The sequence below is a fragment of the Cnephaeus nilssonii genome (assembly GCF_951640355.1).
Source record: "Cnephaeus nilssonii genome assembly, chromosome: 20".
Taxonomy (NCBI): domain Eukaryota; kingdom Metazoa; phylum Chordata; class Mammalia; order Chiroptera; family Vespertilionidae; genus Cnephaeus; species Cnephaeus nilssonii.
The window spans coordinates 9376006-9394766 of record NC_137091.1 but is presented as its reverse complement, the minus strand read 5'-3'; the positions used below and the strand labels follow the sequence as shown (position 1 = coordinate 9394766).

At 50.5% G+C, this 18761-nt stretch overlaps 1 protein-coding gene across 1 annotated transcript in view; it reads left to right on the top strand.

The window, feature by feature from the left end:
• The first annotated feature begins 1145 nt into the window (after positions 1-1145).
• Positions 1146-18761, top strand: part of VAC14 (VAC14 component of PIKFYVE complex) — a 97318-nt gene continuing 79702 nt past the window's right edge. Inside the window, exons 1-3 of the mRNA XM_079760061.1 lie at positions 1146-1520; positions 17744-17894; positions 18178-18345. Of these exons, the coding sequence (XP_079616187.1) occupies positions 1417-1520; positions 17744-17894; positions 18178-18345 (423 nt within the window). The 5' untranslated portion in view covers positions 1146-1416. The remainder of the gene's footprint in view (positions 1521-17743; positions 17895-18177; positions 18346-18761) is intronic.

Here is an 18761-nt window from a genome sequence, read left to right as displayed (position 1 = left end):
TATTTACAAGTCTTGGCCACACTCAAGGGGAAGGGATTATACAGGGCATGTACCCAAAGGGGTGGGAATCTTGAGAGCCATCTTAGAATTCTGCCTACCATAGCCCCTTACTTGTGTTCCATAAATTCTAATCTATGGATTGAGGGTAATACTCTATTTCCAAGATTGTTCTAAACTTTAGAAGCGTACCTTTCACTCAGAAAAAAGTACCTCCGTGTGTTTTGTTCATATTTAATACTCATTGGTGCCCTTGTCCTAAGTCCCTGTCCACTGTAGAAGGTTACAATAAGAAACACTGATGCATCTCACTGTTACTGCATCTTTAGCCACACGACATCCAGAAAGTGCTTTTTAAAAACTTTAACACATAGCTTCAATTTATGCTCCACCATTTAGTGTGACATTGCACTTGGAGGGGCTGCTTTATAGTGGCTCCATCTGAGAACCTACACCCAGATTTGGGGCTTCTGCTATCTAGAATCTAGCCCTTTCAGGTATCAGAGCATGGTAAACACATTTCCATTCCCAAATGGTGGGGTGACAGCCACTGTTGGTACCTGAGATTTTAGGTGGTAGACCGGTAATTCTGTTTTTTATTGAGAATTCATTTTAATGTTTTAGAAAAATATACAGCTATTCAAATGCATGATTTTAGGTCATAAGCAAGGATAAAATAGGAATTTAAGATTTCAAGTGAGTTGATTTGAGAAAATATTTTTTAAAATAAGTGGCTAGAATATGGCAACAATCATGATGGTGTCACTCCAATTTGGAAAACATTGGCATATGTGAAATCAATGACTAAGTAGTGAATGAACTGGTGGATTCAGTGAGTATTGAATAAATTATGCTAAGTCATGCTCCCAGAGCCCCTTCTTTCTCACAAGCGTCTGCGGAAGCCCACTATGCCCCACTAACTACCACCTGCGGGAAGTTAAGAGCAAAGGATGCCCACCCCACCCATCAGGCCTCAAACCTGACTCAGGCAACGGGACGGAGGGGGGGAATAGAAGGCGGGAGTGTGAGAGGAGGAGGTGGGGCCTCGGGGGCGTGGCCAACCACGATGGGCCTGCGTGGGGGCGTGGCTGGGGAGGGGCGGGTCTTTGAGGCGGAAGGCGGAAGCGGCTGTGGAGTCACGTGAGCGGTGTAACATGGCCGCTGCCCCTTGAGCGCGGCAGGTGCCCGGCGGGAGCTGGTCCTGTGAGTCGCTGGGGACAGGTGTACGGGGGCGGGGTCCAGGCCCAGGTTCCGAATCGGCGCGCGCGGCGGAGCGAGGCAGGCGGGCCGGGGCGGCGTGGCCCATGAGCCAGCGCCGGAGGCAGCGCGGAGCCGCAGACTCCCCTGGTCCCCGGCGCAGCCCGGGCAGTCGCGGGCTGAGGAGTCGCGGAGCTCCGGGGGGCACCCCGAGTTGCCACCATGAACCCCGAGAAGGACTTCGCGCCGCTCACGCCCAACATCGTGCGCGCCCTCAATGACAAGCTCTACGAAAAGCGGAAGGTGGCAGCGCTGGAGATCGAGAAGTGAGTGCCGCGGGCATCCAGGGTTGGGCGCGGGAGCGGAGGTGGGACCCGCCCTGGCTACGCGGGCGCCCCGCTCCCCGGGGGGGACAGCTCACGCCTTTCTGCCAGTGTTGCCGCCCCAGGTCTAGCCTTCAGCGCTGTGTGCAAGAGCAGGAGATTGGGAGTCCCAGCTTTGCTTCTGACTGGCTGTGTGACTTGGGCCAAGTTATTTAACCTCCTGGTGCCCAAAAGGCTGCCGTGGGAATGAAGTGACATAATGTATGTGTAGTGCTTAAGGCTGCAGTGAGAATGAAGTGACATGACTTATGCTTAGTGCTTAGCACAGTGCCTGGCACAGGCGTCCTCAGTGTGATGGGAGGGAGGCGGGAAGCATGAGAATTTGCTAACGAGTTGACCTGCCTTATTTCTGACTCATTCTGAGAAGTGAAAGGGACAGTTAGGTGACCACGTGGAAAAATCAGGTTCGAAACCTCAAGATCTCAAGGTTCAAAGGGCCGTTTATTTGATCTCTGTCATGTCACCCTTCCTTGCAAGTGGAAGTAGGAATAATTTGATCTTTCTTGCTTCTGCAGTCTTATTATATGTGTGTGTAACCATGATAGGACAGTATGCTTTATTTCCCAATGTACAAAACAAAATCTTTAACTGGCAGTGTTTTATTACGATTTTTCTTCTACTGTTTTACGTTTTTGTTTTCTTCCAGTCAGATCTTTGTGATAAAGTCAGGTGGTTGAGTGGGGGGGTTTCAGAAGAGTGGAAAGAAGCAGGCTGTGGAACTGCAAGAACACCAGTCTGGGAGTTACGGAATGTGGGTTGTATTTCTGCCCTGTCCAGTAGGGTAGCCATTGGCCATGTGTGGCTATTTACATTTAAATTATTGAAGGTAAAATTTAAAAATGTAATCCGGTTCCTCAGTCACACTGCCCATATTTCAAATGCTCAGTAGCCACATGCTATTTGGCTACCATAGTGGACGGTGCGTATTTTAAAACATTTTCATCACTGTAGAATGCTGTTGGACAGCTCTGATCTAGTCCATAATGTGACACTCATTCTTTTTTTTCTTTCTTTCTTTTTTATCCTCACTCAAGGATATGTCTTTTATCAATTTGTGAGAGAGAAACATCAATGTGAGAAAGAATGATCAATATGAGAGTGAAACATCGATCAACTGCCTCCCACATGCCCTCCAACTGGGGATCAAATCCAAAACCTAGGTATATGCCCTGACCGGGAACCGAACCAGCAACCTTTTGCCATAGGAGACAATGCTCCAACCAACTGAATCACCTGGCCAGGGCATGACATTCATTCTTTGACCTTGGGCAAATTCCTTAACTCACAGTTTCTTAACCTCAGCGCTGTTGACATTTTGGAACAGATCATTCTTGGGAGTGGTGGGCTGCCCTGTGTATTATGGGAATTTGAGCAGCATCCCTGGTCTCTACCCACTAGATACCAATAGCACTCCATCACTTGTGACAACCAAAGGTGTCTCCAGGCCCTGCCAAATGTCCCCTGGGGGTGCAAAATTGCCCAGATTGAGAACCACAGCCTTAACTGCTTTGCGTTTTAGTTTCCTCTTCAACTAACGAGCTTGCACTTCGCTAAGAGGACTCTCCCATTCAGCTCTAACATTCAATAAGTCCAGAACCACCTAGCTTCTTCTCTCATCAAGGACTAATTTCTTGACTGCTTCTTGATTATACCCTGATTGTCACTAATGCTGGCAACTCTCAATGTTGAGTATTGCTATACTGAGTAAGAGAGCAGAGGTGATGTATAGACATGCCTCCATGTCCATGGGTTTTATTGGCTTTGAAGATGCATTGACATCTGGTTTGGTCCATCATCACTCACTCTGCTTCTCAGGAATGTCTGGTTTTATCATTGCTTGAATCATCTGTTGAGCCCCTGAATAGAGGCATTTCTCTCCGCGCTATTGTTGCCTGCAGCACAGCTTGTGTAAGTGCTTTCATTCTGCAAGCCGTCCTGTAAGGGTTTTGTTTTTAATTGGGTTCAATTTGTATTTGACATTGCCCTTGTTTTGTGGAATTTAGAGAAACCCCCAATGGCCTTAACTGGACTAGGAACTCCTTAAGAGCAGAAACCCTGTTGTATTTATCCTCAGCACTTAGCACAGCATCTGGTGGTATTTGACAGTTGGCATCTAAATGAATGGATGGCCATACATTTTCAGTGAGGAAATAACATTGCAGTCTTAAGGGCTTTGCTAGTCAAAAGCGTAGCCCACAGACCGGCAGTATTGGGCTCTCCTCGGAGCTTGTTAGACAGAGATTCTCCAGCCTTCCCCCAGACCTGTGAATCAGAAGATGATTTTCATAGGATCCCTGGGTGATTTGTGTGCATATGAAAGTTTGAGAAGCACTGGCCTAGAAGACCCTACAGTCAGTTTCTAGCCTTCTTCAGTCATATTTGGGATGAGGAGTGTCCTGTTTGGTAAGTTCCTTACACTATAGTAGCCCCCCCCCCTTACCCACGTGGAATACGTTCCAAGACCTCCAGTGGGTGCCTGGAACCGCAGGTAGTACCGAACTCTATCTATACTAAGTTTTTTCCTGTACATACATATGTGTGATGAAGCTTAGTTTATAAATGAGGCACAGTAAGAAATTAACAATAACTAATAATAAAATAGAACAATTATAATACCCTGTATAAGGTTATGTGAATTTGGTCTCTCTCAAAATTTCTTACTGTACTGTACATATCGCTTGTATACACTGGACAAAGGGGTGATTCACGTCTCAGGCGGGACAGCACAGGATTTCACACTACTCAGAACGGCAAACAATTTAAAACTTAGGGGTTGCTCATTTCTGGGATTTTCCGTTTAGTATTTTCAGACCACAGTTGACCACGGGTTACTGAAACTATGGGATGTGAAATCGTGGATAAGGGGACCACTGTACAGTCACAGTGGGATTTAGGACTTCAACATATGAATTGGAGGAGGCCACAAAATTCAATCCATAACAGTGATTTTTTTTTTTAAGTTATCACGTGTAGCCCTAGCTGGTTTGGCTCAGTGGATAGAGTGTCGGCCTGTGGACTGAAGGGTCCCAGGTTCGATTCCAGTCAAGGGCACATGTCTGGGTTGCGGGCTCAACCCCCCAGTACGGGGCATGCAGGAGGCAGCCGATCAATGATTCTCTCTCATCATTGATGTTTCTATCTCTCTCTTCCTCTCCCTTCCTGTCTGAAATCAATAAAAAATATATATTTTTTAAAAATAAATAAAAAATAAAGTCATCACATGTAAAGGGCTGTTTGCCTGATTTGTGGGGAGAAGGAGAGAGAAGCTTCCTTTTGTTTGACCATTATACACCCCTCATCTCATTTATTTTGCATGACTGTCCTATGAGCTAGAAAGTGTTATCCTATTTCACAAATTTGGAAACAGACTCCTTGAGGTCAAGTAATCTTGAAGGTTTCACAGCTAGAACCTACTTTAAAAACCCAGGTTCATCTGTCTCAAAAGTTTTCCCAACCACTATGAGTAGTTTTCCCCAAAAAGGGAAGCCAGCTCCCCACAGAGCCTAAGGACGTCAGAAAAAAGCTGAGAGACCATGTGACGGGAGCCAGTGGGTGAGAGCTAGGGTGGAGTGAGATGCAGATACAGAGGTAGGCACGGCCTGGAGGCAGGTGAGAACCCCGGGCTTTATTCTCACTGCAAGTGGAAGCCAGCAGAGTGTGTTAGGAAGGAGAATGACTGACATTTTCGTGATCTCTCTGGACCAGCAATCGCCAACCATTGGTCCGTGGACCACTGGTGGTCTGTGAAATCCGAAAGGTTGGCGACCACTGCTCTGGACACTTGTGGGAATGTGAAGAGGGAAACCAGTTAGGAAGCCTGTGCCAAAGGCCAGGTGAGAGATACTGCAGGTGGCCTGGACGAGGGTGGTAGTAGCAATGTAGACAGAGAAGTGGATGCACAGAAGACACACTGGAACACGGAGTTGACAAGACTTGTTGGAGGACTAGGTTGGAAGGGGCCATCAGGAAATGGGGGGAATCAAGGATGATTCTTAGGTATCTGTGGGAGCAACTGGGTGGAGGGTGACACTTCCTAAGACAGGAATCTGAGGGGTGACTGGGTTTGGGGTGTGAAATCAGGAACCTAATGCTCACCTAGGGATAGTAACATCATTCGTTCGTTCATTCATTCATTCATTTACTCTGCATTGATTGACTGCTCTGTTCTTAGCACTGGGACATCAGCTACAAACAAGACTGCCTTTAGGGAGCTTACAGTGTGTGCAGAGCAAGATACTGTGGGTTGGAGGCTCAATGGGGATTAGATGGAGGAGACCTGGCTTAGTGTGTATGTGTTGGTAGTGTGTGTGTGTCAGAGATCCCAATGTGTACACATTTTGACGACCACGTCTGAAGATGGGTGAAGCCTCACCTCCAACCGAATCGCCTTCTTGATGCTGATGGGCTTGGAGGGTTGGAAGTGCACTTGCAGGCTATAGTCAGCCTTGGGGGGGATGGTGCCCTGCAGCAGGGACACGGAGAAGTCCTCCCAGGTGCTCCAGGCCAGGCCATGGGCGGGGCTGTGACTGGAGAACTATGGATTCTTTTCTGCAGCGACCAAAAGACATTTTGTCGGTTTCTAATGATTTTGTTATATTATAATAGGTCAGAGGAAGCACTTCTGGTTCTTTTAATTATAGCTTGGTTCACTAATGAATATTTATCAGGGAATGGGGCCTGATGATATTGTTCAAAAAGGGGACATATATTTCATATTAAAATTTTCACACTTGAGCCCTGGCTGGGTGGGTTCAATTGGTTGGAGCATCATGCCATACCAAAGGTTTCAGGTTTAATCCCAGGTCAGGGTGAGTACGGGAGGCAACTGATCCATGTTTCTCTCTCACATCGATGTTCGTTTGTTTTTCTCTTTCTCCCTATCTCTCTCCTCCTCCCCCTTTCCTCTCACTCTAAAATCGATTTTTAAAAGCCATATCTTTGGGTGAGTATTTTTTAAAAATGTTTTCACACTTGAACATCTCCATGGTTGTTTTAACTGCCACTTTCAGTTTTCCAAAGTCCATCTGCTCAGGTGGCAGAGCCAATACTGCATATGGTATTTCAACGAGGGATTGAAATTCTGAATAAGAGAGGGTGATGGCAGACCTCTCAGACACTAAAAATGCCGAGATGGGTGCTTGGCTCAACTGAAGGACCCCTGGACTCTAGAATCTCAAGACCGGGCTGTGTTCCGTGACCAGGATCAGATGGCTAAATGTGTGAGCCTGTTGTGCACAATCCTGGAGAGCTTTTACCCCCACAGGCTCGCGCTAACATGCTCCACACAGTTTTCTAAAGGATACGGCACTTAGGCTAAGATTTTAGAGTGGCTGTTTCAGGTTTTGTGGGCTCTCAATTTCAGGGAATAAAGTCTGATCAGTCCTGACAAAAAGTTGGTCAGACCCAGGCTGTGCTTTCCAGGAGAGTTGAGTGTGGGGAGAAATACCAGCAGGCACTCAGCTCGCTCTGTTGAGGGTGCTTCTTGCTCCGCTTGGGGTACTGTGTTGCACAGGGTGGTGGCTGGGCCCCCTCACTGCAGGCTGGGGGAGATGATGCCCTTCTTGATAACCAGGAATGCCAAGTCTCTAGTGTTCCTGAACGTTGAGTTCCAAAAGCCCACAGATGGAGATGCCCAGGCCATGCCCTTTGAGAACACTGAAGCCCAGGAGTCGGCTTGTGGGATTAGAGCTTCCGAATCATGGGTTCTTGCTTGCTGGTGGTGGGCGTGGGGAACAGGGATCCCTGGCACTCTGTGATTAGATAAAGGTTGAACTCTTGAGTTTGACTTGGCTCTTTGGAGCCTACCCCCTCTGTGGGGAGACATACTTATTACCAAGTGGCTTAAGGCAATTTTTGGAGTGTGGGTCAGAACTCCACCCACTCAGCTTTGTATTAGCAGTGGGATTCTCAGCAAGCCTGTTTGATTTGGCCTGGATCACAGAGTATTTTAAATTGAGAAGTTTCGCCCAGCTAGTGTTGCCCAGTGGTTGAGCATCGACCTATGAACCAGGAGGTCACAGTTGGATTTCTGGTCAGAGCACATGCGTGGGTTGCAGGCTTCATCCCCGAAGCGGGGCATACAGAAGGCAGCCATGATTCTCTCTCATCATTGATGTTTCTATCTATCTCTCCCTCTCCCTTCCTCTCTGAAATCAATTTTTCTTTAAAGTAAATTGAGAAATTTCTCCATTGTGGCTCTGTGGGGCCCACACTCCCATATAGCAGATCTGGGAACCTAAGGGCCTCCCCTTCCCAGCCAGGGCATGGGCTTCCCAGTTTGCTTCCTGTGTGGGCAGATTCACCACACCCTGTCTTACATCCCTTGGCCTTTTCACTTGTACCTCCTGCCTGGCCCCTGCAAGCATTTGAGTTAGTGAACTCTGGTTTAATCTCCCTGATCCTCAGTTTCCTCCTTTTAAATAAATGCACCTTGAAAACATTACGCTAATTGAAAGAAGCCATCACAAAAGGCTGTGTATTGTATGGTTTTATTTATATGAAATATCTAGAATAGAAAAATCTATAGACAGTAGATGAGTAGTTGGTTGCCTAGGGCTTAGTGGGAGAGTGTTAGGGGAAAATGAGGAGTGACTGGTAATGGGTACAGGGTTTATTTTTAGGATGATAAAAATGTTCTAAAATTGTGGTAATGGTTGCACAACTTTATGAACATACTAAGAACCACTGAATTGTACATGTTAAAAGAATGGACTTATGGTGTGTCAGTTATATCTTAGTTTTAAAAAATAAGAATGCCTGTAGTATTTTGTTACAGTGTGAGGGAAGCACTCATTAAGTGGTCCCAATTGTCACGTGAAATCCAACATGTCTCCTGCTGTCTCTGCCTTGGCTCTCCTTTATAGTTTCCCCGCTGATATAGCCAATAAATGCCTAGTATATGTTGTCAGCTAACTCTGAGGCCTTTCCAGCAGGCCTTTGGCCCTTCCTCAGAGGCAGGTGTTCTGCTTTTCCCATTCAATTATTGGAGACTAGTGAGCAAATGGAAGCCAAATTACTTAAACGATCAGTAGATGGAGGAGATATTTACCTAGATTCTCTTTGGGAAATTGCTGTCTGGATATGCCGTCTGAGTACAGCATGTTACTTAGAGAACTGGGATGGATAATTGGACCTGCCAGGGGGAAAAAAGGCAGGGGCCCCAAATCCATGCTGTCAGTTTTATAACACAGGAATAAACACAACTCTGGATTTATCTTTTTCTATTATTTTTAGAACCAGGAGCATAGAAGGTTCTCAGTCAACATTGAGTGAATGAGCCTCATCTTGTGTGGTGTGTATACGATCACAGTTTGTTTCTTTAATTCTGACTTTGCACTAATCCTATATAATAAAAGGCTAATATGCAAATCGACCAAAAGGTGGAACAACCGATCGCTATGACAAGCAGTGACCACCAGGGGGCAGATGCTCAATGCAGGAGTTGCCCCTGCTGGTCAGTGCATTCCACAGGGGGAGCGCCGCTTAGCCAGAAGCTGGTCTCACGGCTGGCGAGCGCAGCGGTGATGGCGGGAGCCTCTCCTACCTCCACTCAGACATCCCCCGAGGGCTCCTGGACTGTGAGAGGGCACAGGCTGGGCTGAGGGACGCCCCCCCCCCCCCCCGCCCCGAGTGCACGAATTTCGTGCACTGGGCCTCTAGTACTATTATATGAACACTAGAGGCCCGGTGGATGGATTCGTGCACTGGTGGGGTCCCTCAGCCTGGACTGTGCCCTCTCACAATCCAGGACCCTTCAGGGGATATCAGATAGCCAGTTTTGGCCCGAACCCTGCAGGCTGGATCCAGACAGGTGGGAGCCTGATCCCCACAGGGTGGATCCAGACAGGAGGGAGCCCAATCCCTGCAGGCCGGATCCAGACAGGAGGGAGTCCGATCCCCGTAGGCCAGATCCAGACAGGTGGGAGCCCGATCCCCACAGGCCGGATCTAGACAGGTGGGAGCCCGATCCCCACAGGCCGGATCCAGACAGGAAGGAGCCTGACCCTGTGCATTGAGCATCTGTCCCCTGGTGGTCAGTGTGCGTCATAGTGACCGATTGGTCATTCAGTTGCTTAGGCTTTTATATATATATAGACTAGAGGCCTGGTGCACAAATTTGTGCATGGGTAGGGTCCCTCTGGGTGGCCTGCAGCGATCAGGCCAAAACCCACAGTCCAACACCGCCTGCAGCTCCTACCTGCTGTCCCGCTCATCCCAGCCCCACTGTGCCTGCCGCAGGCTTGTGCCCAATCAGTCCCGATCTGGAGAGGCTTGTGCTGCCACAGCAATGCTCACCAACCATGAGCCCTGTGTCTGGCGTCCTCCCAAGGGGAGTGGCCTGCGGGACCGGGCTGAAACCAGCTCTCTGACAATCCCCAGAGGGGTCCCGAATTGTGAGAGGGCACAGGCCAGGCTGAGGGACCCCACCAGTGCACCATCGGGTAGGGAAGGGATCACGGGAGGGCTCCAGGGCAGTCCGGCCCATCTCGCTCAGTCCTGATCAGCCGGACCCCAGCAGCAAGCTAACCTACAGGTCGGAGCATCTGCCCCCTGGTGGTCAGTGCACATCATAGCAACTGGTCGACTGGTCAACTGTCTGCCCCCTGGTGGTCAGTGCATATCATAGTAGGTGGTTGAGCAGCTTTAGCATATCATTAGCATATTATGCTTTGATTGGTTGTTCAGTTCTGCCGTTTGGTCTATTTGCATATTACCCTTTTATTATATAAGACTAGAGGCCCGGTGCACAAAATTTGTGCACGGGGGGGGTGTCCCTCAGCCCAGCCTGCACCCTCTCCACTCTGGGACCCCCGGTAGGATCAGGCCTAAATGGGCAGTCGGATATCCCTCTCACAATCCAGGACTGCTGGCTCTCAACTGCTCGCCTGCCTGCCTTCCTGATTGCCCCTAACTGCTTCTGCCTGCCAGCCTGACCACCCCCTAACCACTCCCCTGCCAGCCTGATTGATGCCTAACTTCTCCCCTGCCAGCCTGATTGCCCCTAACTGCCCTCCCCTGCAGGCCTGGTCACCCCTAACTGCCCTCCCCTGCAGGCCTGGTCCCCCCCCCAACTGCCCTTCCCTGCAGGCCCAGTCGCCCCCAACTTCCCTCCTCTGCTGGCCTGGTCACCCCTAACTGCCCTCCCCTGCAGGCTTGATCGCCCCCAACTGCCCTCCCTTGCAGGCCTGGTCCCTCCCAATTTCCCTCCCCTACTGGCCTGATCACCCACAACTGCCCTCCCTTGCAGGCCTGATCCCTCCCAACTGCCCTCCCCTGCTGGCCTGATCGCCCACAACTGCCCTCCCTTGCAGACCTGGTCCCTCCTAACTGCCCTCCCCTGCTGGCCATCTTGTGTCCACATGGGGGCAGCCATCTTGTGTGTTGGAGTGATGGTCAATTTGCATATTACTCTTTTATTAGATAGGATGTGCAATGCACAGCTCATTACATGCACTATCTTCTTTAATTCTCCCCAAACAGGCAAAATCATGGAAATTATTAGCCCCACCTTTTGACCAAGGATGTCTCCTCTGAAGGCATAGGAACATGAATGCAGTGGCAAAAACCTCTGCCACGTACTGGCTGGGACATTTGGACATCACCAAATAAAAAGGGATTGGGGTGAAATGAAATAATCAATGTAAAGTGCCTGGCACCCAGTAGGCATCCAGCAGATGGGAGCTCTGATATGTGAGGAAGGGGACAGTATAGCATAGTGGATAAGATTTTAGACCTTGGAGTCAGAAAAACCTAGGTTTCATGCCTGCACCTACCATCTGTAAGTGGTGTAATCCCAAGTATTTCTGAATGTCTCTGAGCCTCAGTTTCCCCATCTGTAAAGTGGGTATTAGAGTACTACCTAATTCAGTGGTTGGTTGAAGGCTTAAATTAGGTAATGCATGTGAAGCATCTAGCACATTACTTGGATATAGTAAGTGCTCAGCAAATGATTACCTATTTCCTACCTTCACAGTAGAAGCCCAGCCCTAGGGCTCCATGTCAAAAGACCTCATCTGTACTCGCTGACCAGTGTGGGGAAATGTGTGGGGAAAGCTGCATCTCACTCAAGGCCACCGTGCAGCTGAACTGGTTTAGGAGATGGGAGAGAGGAGCTGGGCTACAGCTGAAAGGGCATGGGCTTTGCAGGTGCATCAAGGGTTCTGATCCTCCATGACCTCAGGAAAAGGACTCGCTTTCCCTGAGGCAGGGTTTCAGGGGTCCAGTGAGGGACTGTGGTTGTGTTGCTGAGATGATGACCCCAGGCTCTCCTTTGGCTGATGATGATTCTGAATGTCGTACCCTGCCTGTGGCTCCTCCTCCTATCAGGGAGCGGGTGGGTGGTGTGGCACTTTGCACTGTGGGGTTGGGGCTATCACAGGCTTGGGGAAAGGTGGCTTCTACGGTCCTGGGACACCTCTGGCCAGTGGAGAATGGAGGCGCTCTGCCACCTCCACGGGCACTTCCGCAGCCAGCGTTCTCAACGTGAGAGGAAGCAGTCTTTCTCTGACAGATGAAACAGTGACGCCTGTGACCTTTACGTCAATGAAGGTCCCAGGCATTTGTGAGCGTGAGAGTCTCTGAGCCAAGTATTAACTTCAAAACTAGTTCGGCTTCAGACCCCCCACCTGTGGCTCGCCACCGGGAGATGAAAGAGGAGACGGTGTGGTCTTTTGAAGAGAGACGAGGCGGGCCCTTGTTCTGCCGCCCTTTGTAGTTGCGCTCTTCTCTCTCCATGTGCCTGGGAAGCAGAGGCCAGGTCCTGCTAATGGGCAGCTTTGGAGCCCCTGGAGAAGGCTTAGAGCACCCTTCACCCCTGGGCAGATGTCCTTCAGGGCCATTCTCAGTGTGCATTTTGGGATCCCGGTAAAGATAACTTGAATTATGCCCTACCTGGTTTGGCTCAGTGGATAGAGCCAGCAAACTGAAGGGTCCCGGTCCGGGGCACATGCCCAGTCTGCGGGCTCGATCCCAGTAGGGGGCATGCAGGAGGCAGCCAATCAATGATTCTCATCATTGATGTTTCTCTCTCTCTCTCCCTCTTCCATCCTCTCTGAAATCAATAAAAATATATATATTTTTTTAAAAGATAACTTGAATTATAACACTAAGGGCTTAGGACCATTGGAAAACGGTACTGATTAACCCAACCGGTTAGATTTAGCTTAGCAGATCCCCCTCCAGTGTCACCAGCGCGGCAGCAGAGCTTTGCCTGTGTTTGCCCTGCAAGTCGTGCAGTCCTGCAGCCTGCTGGCTGTCACGGATCCATCCCCGGTGGGTGCTTACTGATTCTTCACTCACTGTGTTCAGAGATGCAGGAATCCCGGCGCCGGTCTGTCCTCAGGGAGCTGTGGAGACAGAAATGTACGCAGGAGAAGGAATCGGTGGCTTCACCAGTGCCTCATTGGGCCCAAAATGAGGGGTCCTGAGTCCTTCAGTGTTCCGAGGAGTGAGCTCTTCCTGGGATGGTCAGGAAAAGTGGGGTGGATTTGAGCTGGGCTCTGAGGCTGGGTAGGATGTGGGGCAGAAGGGAAGTGTGTAAGGAGTCGAATGAGCTGGGCCCAGAGAGAAGGCGAGTCTGGCTGGAGTGGAAAGTGATGCTGGGCATCTGGGCGTTGAGACTAGAGAGGGAAGCCTGGCCCTGAGTGCCAGGTAAGGAGTGTGGGCTTGATCCATGGCACAGCCCTTCCTGCTGTGGCCCAGAGGGTGACTCAGAGCTCTCTGAGCGGATGGTATTGGTGAGAACGTGTTCGCACAGTTTCCCCTCCAGAGGGAACCACTGTCAGTGTTTGTCTTGTCTTCCTGGACATGAGACTTTTCTCTTCCTAAGTTCAAGGTGCAGACAGTAGAGACTTGGGGTTTTGGGACCTCAGGATTTCAGGAGTGGCCTGGGGTGTCCTGAGTTAAGCCCTGGATTCAGGGTGGACGAGGCCTTCCAGCTGATGTAGAGCAAATGAGAAAGGTGCTGCTGGGCCTGCACAGTTGGGGAAGTGGTAAGCACAAAGATCCCCCTTCCCCATCTCCTCCCAGAGAACCCATTGCCCTTACAAGCTGTCACCCCAACATTACAGCCCTGTTCCTCATACTCTCACCATTCAGTCCTGTAAGACTTTGTGGTCTCAGAGCTCCCTAAACACCATTCAAATCCGCACCGCTCACCATTGCAGATCACTCTTACCTTCCGGGGCTCCTTCCTGCCACCAGAATTCAATTCCAGTTCCTTGGCCCAGCAGCGTCCCCAGCCCTGACCCCACCTCTCCTGCACCTGTGCCCCTTACTCTGCCAAACCAATGCCTCTCCCATCCTCTGAGCCTTTGTTCATGCTGTTCCTCTGGGCTGCTTGGTCCTGAACAACTCCGGAATGAACACCTACTCATCCCTCGGAACCCCACTCAAATGCTAGCCCTCACGAAGCCACACCCAATTCCCTTCCCTCCAGAGATACTAGTCATTCTCTTTCCTGCCTGTCCCCTCCTCACCTTGCACTCTCCTCACCAATGGTGTTTCTTTCTCTGCTTTGCACGAACCGAACCTTCTTGTGAACTCTTGTGTTCTCTCCCCACACTCCACCTGAGCCCCTGGAGGGCAGGAAATGTATCCCGGAGGCTGGCTCTAGAACCGGGAAGAGTGCCCTTCCCAGTCGCTCGCTACCACCCCTGGTGCTGCTCTGCCCTGTGCCGAGCAGAAACATGGCCCGGCCTCCTTGGGTGTGCTCTTGGCAGGCAGAGTTCCCAGCAGGCTGTCAGGGCTGCAGGGGAGGCCAGCTGTCTCAGGGGCCTTGATGATTTCCCCCTGGACTCCTCAAGAACAAGGAAACACAGGTTCTAGATTTTTGTGGAATACAAGTCGTTCTCAGCTCTCAGACTATTCACTAATTCTTTAGGCAGTGTGAGATCTCAAATTCAACCTCCTAGGATTTAAAAAGTTTGCTGCTGCATTGGCCGGGAATCGAACCCGGGCCTCCCGCGTGGCAGGCGAGAATTCTACCACTGAACCACCAATGCTCCAGCTGTCAGCAGCTGTGTGAGCACCTCCCTTTAATTCCAGTCCTGACTGGATATATACTGACTCAAAACATAAGGCCAGGCTCTAAACCTGCCACATCAGCACAGCTGGAAGAACAGGAAGCTTATGTTAAGGCAGAGGAGAGAGAGAGAGAGAGAGAGAGAGAGAGAGAGAGAGAGAGAGAGAGAGAGAGAGAGAGAGAGAGAGAGAGAGAGGAGAGAGGAGAGAGAGAGAGAGAGCGCTCTTGTAGCAAAAAGCACATTGCAACTTGGGTGACTTTTCTCCCCTCTGATGTCTCTAAGGGGTGGGTCCTCCCATTCCGGGTTCACGTTTGTTGAGCTGTTTTAAGGTTCTCGGATTTCACCACAGTTTCCTGCTGGAAGCTGGCCAAGGTTGAGGGGGCGCAGCAGGAAACCCCTCACTGGTGAAGGGCATGAAGGCCTCGGTCCCACAGCCAGCAGTGCCTCTGGAGAACCCTAATGCTGTTCACGCACTGGCTGAGCAGGGAAGTGTGGTTAGATTCACAGCCCTGGGGCTGCTGCAGGCCCGGCAAGGTTGAGATCCAGCGGGATCTCTGTGTGAGGAGGAAACCTGCCAGGGAAAGGCAAAAAGAACAGCACTGCATTGGCCGGGAATCGAACCCGGGCCTCCCGCGTGGCAGGCGAGAATTCTACCACTGAACCACCAATGCTCCAGCTATTTGCTGATGCATCTTCAGGGCTTTTCTCAAGGGACTGTATCTTATCGAGGCACAGAAGAGGCCTAGCAGATGTCAGCCTCACCTGGCTGGTTTGTCCTGTTTGGAAAGCCGGACTGGTTTATACAGAACCACCCTTGCTGGGCCTTATACTACTTTGGGAGGGGCGGGGGAACCTATGAAACTGACATTGAGTTTACACCCGGAGGCCCTTGATTTATCCAAAACCTCAGTACAGTAGGTCCTTGGGTTACGTTAGAGATCCATTCCTACGGCGCGACGTAACACGATTTTCTCCGTAAGTCGGAACCCACCTACATAAGCACCTACGTCACTCACAGGGAGCACATACACAGCAGTAATGAAGTGAAACAGTAAAAAAAATTTAAAAGAAAGATAACAATTCCTGACCTTTACTTGTGGTAAATAAATAATAAACATAAAGCACATATGTACCTACGTCAAAATGACCGAACTTTTTTTATAAATAAATGGGAGATGGCGACGTAACCTCGAAACAACGTGACATACGTCGAGTCAGACGTAACCTCGAAACAACGTGACATACGTCGAGTCCGACGTAACCCGAGGACTGTCTGTACCTGGATGGACTTGGTGGAATCTCATTCTCGAAAGATCAAAGGAAGAGGCACCTCACAGGCCATTGCACAGCCCCTTCCTGACATGCCCGGCTCTGCTCTCACATCCACCGGCTCAGGAACCAGCCCGTCTGTTCACCTGTTCGCACAGTGCCCGGCACAGAATAGGTGCCCCATACAGCTTGCTGCATTAAATCTTTATCAAACCCTGCCTGACCCATCATTGAACAACGTTTTTGCAGGCATGGTCACTGCCTCATAGGGTGGCACGTTTATCTTTGGACAGCCCTAATTACTGGCAGGTTCCTGACACTGAGCAGGAACCACATAGATTAATTGATACCTTTCGGACTTGATGTTCTTTAAAATTCTTCAAGCAAACTTGCCATTTATGCAACAGGCAAGCAGTGTACCTGCCATGATGGGCACAAAGTGATCAGACAGAGAGTCTAGGCAGCTGCTTTGAAAAGTCCCGAATCCCTAGACCGCCCTCATCCCACCTTCACCTGCTACCCTGGTCCCTCCCCATCCATCTTGGGCTTCTTAATACTCTTTCTGAAGGACATAGTGTCTCGGCCTTAGTGTCCCCTGGGGTCTGAAAACAGAGACTGGTCCCCGATGGACCTGAGCCTCCTCTATTCTCCTCCACTCAGGGCAGGGCTGCCTTGGGAGCATCCCCTTTTGACTATATGAACACCTACTCATCCCTCAGACCACAGGCGCCATGAGCTCAGACCTCCCTCCTCCCTATTAGTCCCTCACCAGGCAGACACCTCAGAGCCATAGCTATACTTCCTCTCCCGTGTTACCTGGGCTTCTCATGCTTTTCTGTAGAAAGTAAAACAGTCCCTCCCTGTTCTTTCCCATGCCTCGGCCATACTGCAGCCTCTCCTTCCTGACCCTCATGGCTGTGGGGCTCTCCTGTGGGGGTTTTCAGTTTCCTTCTGTCAGCCCAGCCTTCCCGGGCTGCCCCCAGAAGCACTGCATTTCAGCACAGATCTGAGCGAGTCACCCCATTGCTGGCAAACTGCACCGGCTTGTCGTTTCCTTTAACTGTCTGGTCACTCCTTCCACACACCAGACTCCTCGTCCTTCCCTAAGCATGCATGTCTTTTCAGAGCTCCTTGCCTCTGCTTCCCTGTCCCTGAGATAGGACGCCATGCCTTCCTATCCCTTTACCCGAAAAACGCCTATTGATCTTCCTAAGATCTGACTCAAATGGCACCTGCCAGTCAGCCCAAGAAAGTTAGCCCATGCATTTGTCTTGCTTCTTTAGCATCAATGTGGCTTCTGTAGCCACATTGCTACAATTTCGTGCTTGTTTGTGTGTGGATCTTGCCCATTGGACGGGGACCTGGTTCAGCATCATCCCTGGAAATATTGACTCAGACCCAGAGAACCTCTGGCCCTCTGGCGTGCCCGAAAGGAGGGTTGAGCAAGTGTTGAATAAAGATGGTTGATAACTGATAATGCATTGTAGTTTTTGTTCCCCAACAAGATGTTCACTTGCATTCTGTCAGATTCCCAGAAGTGAGATCGCGCCACTGTTCCTCATTGTGTTGTACACGAAGGGAAACTGAGACCCATTCACTTGCATTCTGTCAGATTCCCAGAAGGGAGATAGCTCCACTGTTCCTCATTCTGTTGTACACAAAGGGAAACTGAGACCCAGAATAGGGAACAACTGTGACCCAGCCAGCACCTCCCAGTCAGCAGCAGCCCTGGGAAAGGCCTACCCTGACGTGCCTGCTCCCAACTCCTCTCTCTAAACGGGTCATCTCTCCCCCTCCTGCCAGCCCAGGCCCTGGAGCAGCAGCCGGGGTAGGCTGATTGCACTGGTCCTGCAGCCCCTCTCCCTCTCTCTCCAGGCTGGTCCGGGAGTTCGTGGCCCAGAACAACACCGTGCAAATCAAGCATGTGATCCAGACCCTGTCTCAGGAGTTTGCCTTGTCTCAGCACCCCCACAGTCGGAAAGGGGGCCTCATCGGCCTGGCTGCCTGCTCCATCGCGCTGGGCAAGGTGGGCCTTTCTCCTGGAGGGACAGACACACCAGCCATGGCCTTGACTCTGACCCGAGACCCTACAGGGCTTTGCAGACCTGTGTTTTATTGCCATTCTCTCCACACCTAAAGCAAGGTCCTGCAGCCTTATTCCCTGGCCTGGCCCCTATCCTGGGAGGCCAACCTGCAAAGAGTCTTTAAGCCTAGCCCCACACAAAGACCTGGGATGTCAGGTGGCACCGGGTGCTGAGGGGCAGGGACTAGGGCCTTTTTTGACCTGTTTCTCCTCCTCCCCACCCCAGGACTCAGGGCTCTACCTGAAGGAGTTGATCGAGCCGGTGCTGACCTGCTTCAATGACGCAGACAGCAGGCTGCGCTACTATGCCTGCGAGGCCCTCTACAACATCGTCAAGGTGGCCCGGGGCGCCGTGCTGCCCCACTTCAACGTGCTCTTTGACGGGCTGAGTAAGGTGACCGCTCCGCACTCTGGCTGGGCTGAGCTCGCTCCACCCACCTAACTGGACCTTCCAGGACTTGAGTGCTTGGGCCCCTTTTCCCAGATGCAGGCCGAGCAGATAAGCACAGAGCTTCCAGGGACACTTGTCTGTTCGATCTAGTGATGTTTTTAATGGGCTTGTATTTACCTATTTTCCCATTTCCCTATTAATTTACCCTTACTGCATTTTATGAAAGTACCAGTCCACCGCAGATTGGAGGGGGAACTGATAGTTTGGAAAGCCTACACTTCCCTATAGAAGGTGAAGATGGTATATCCGTATACAGAGTATATTTCCCCTGTGAGGAGAGCACTAGCCTGTAAGCGCTAGGAGAAGCGCTATGTAGGAAGGCTTTGGAGTCCCTAAGGCCCTCCTCAGCTCCGCTCTCC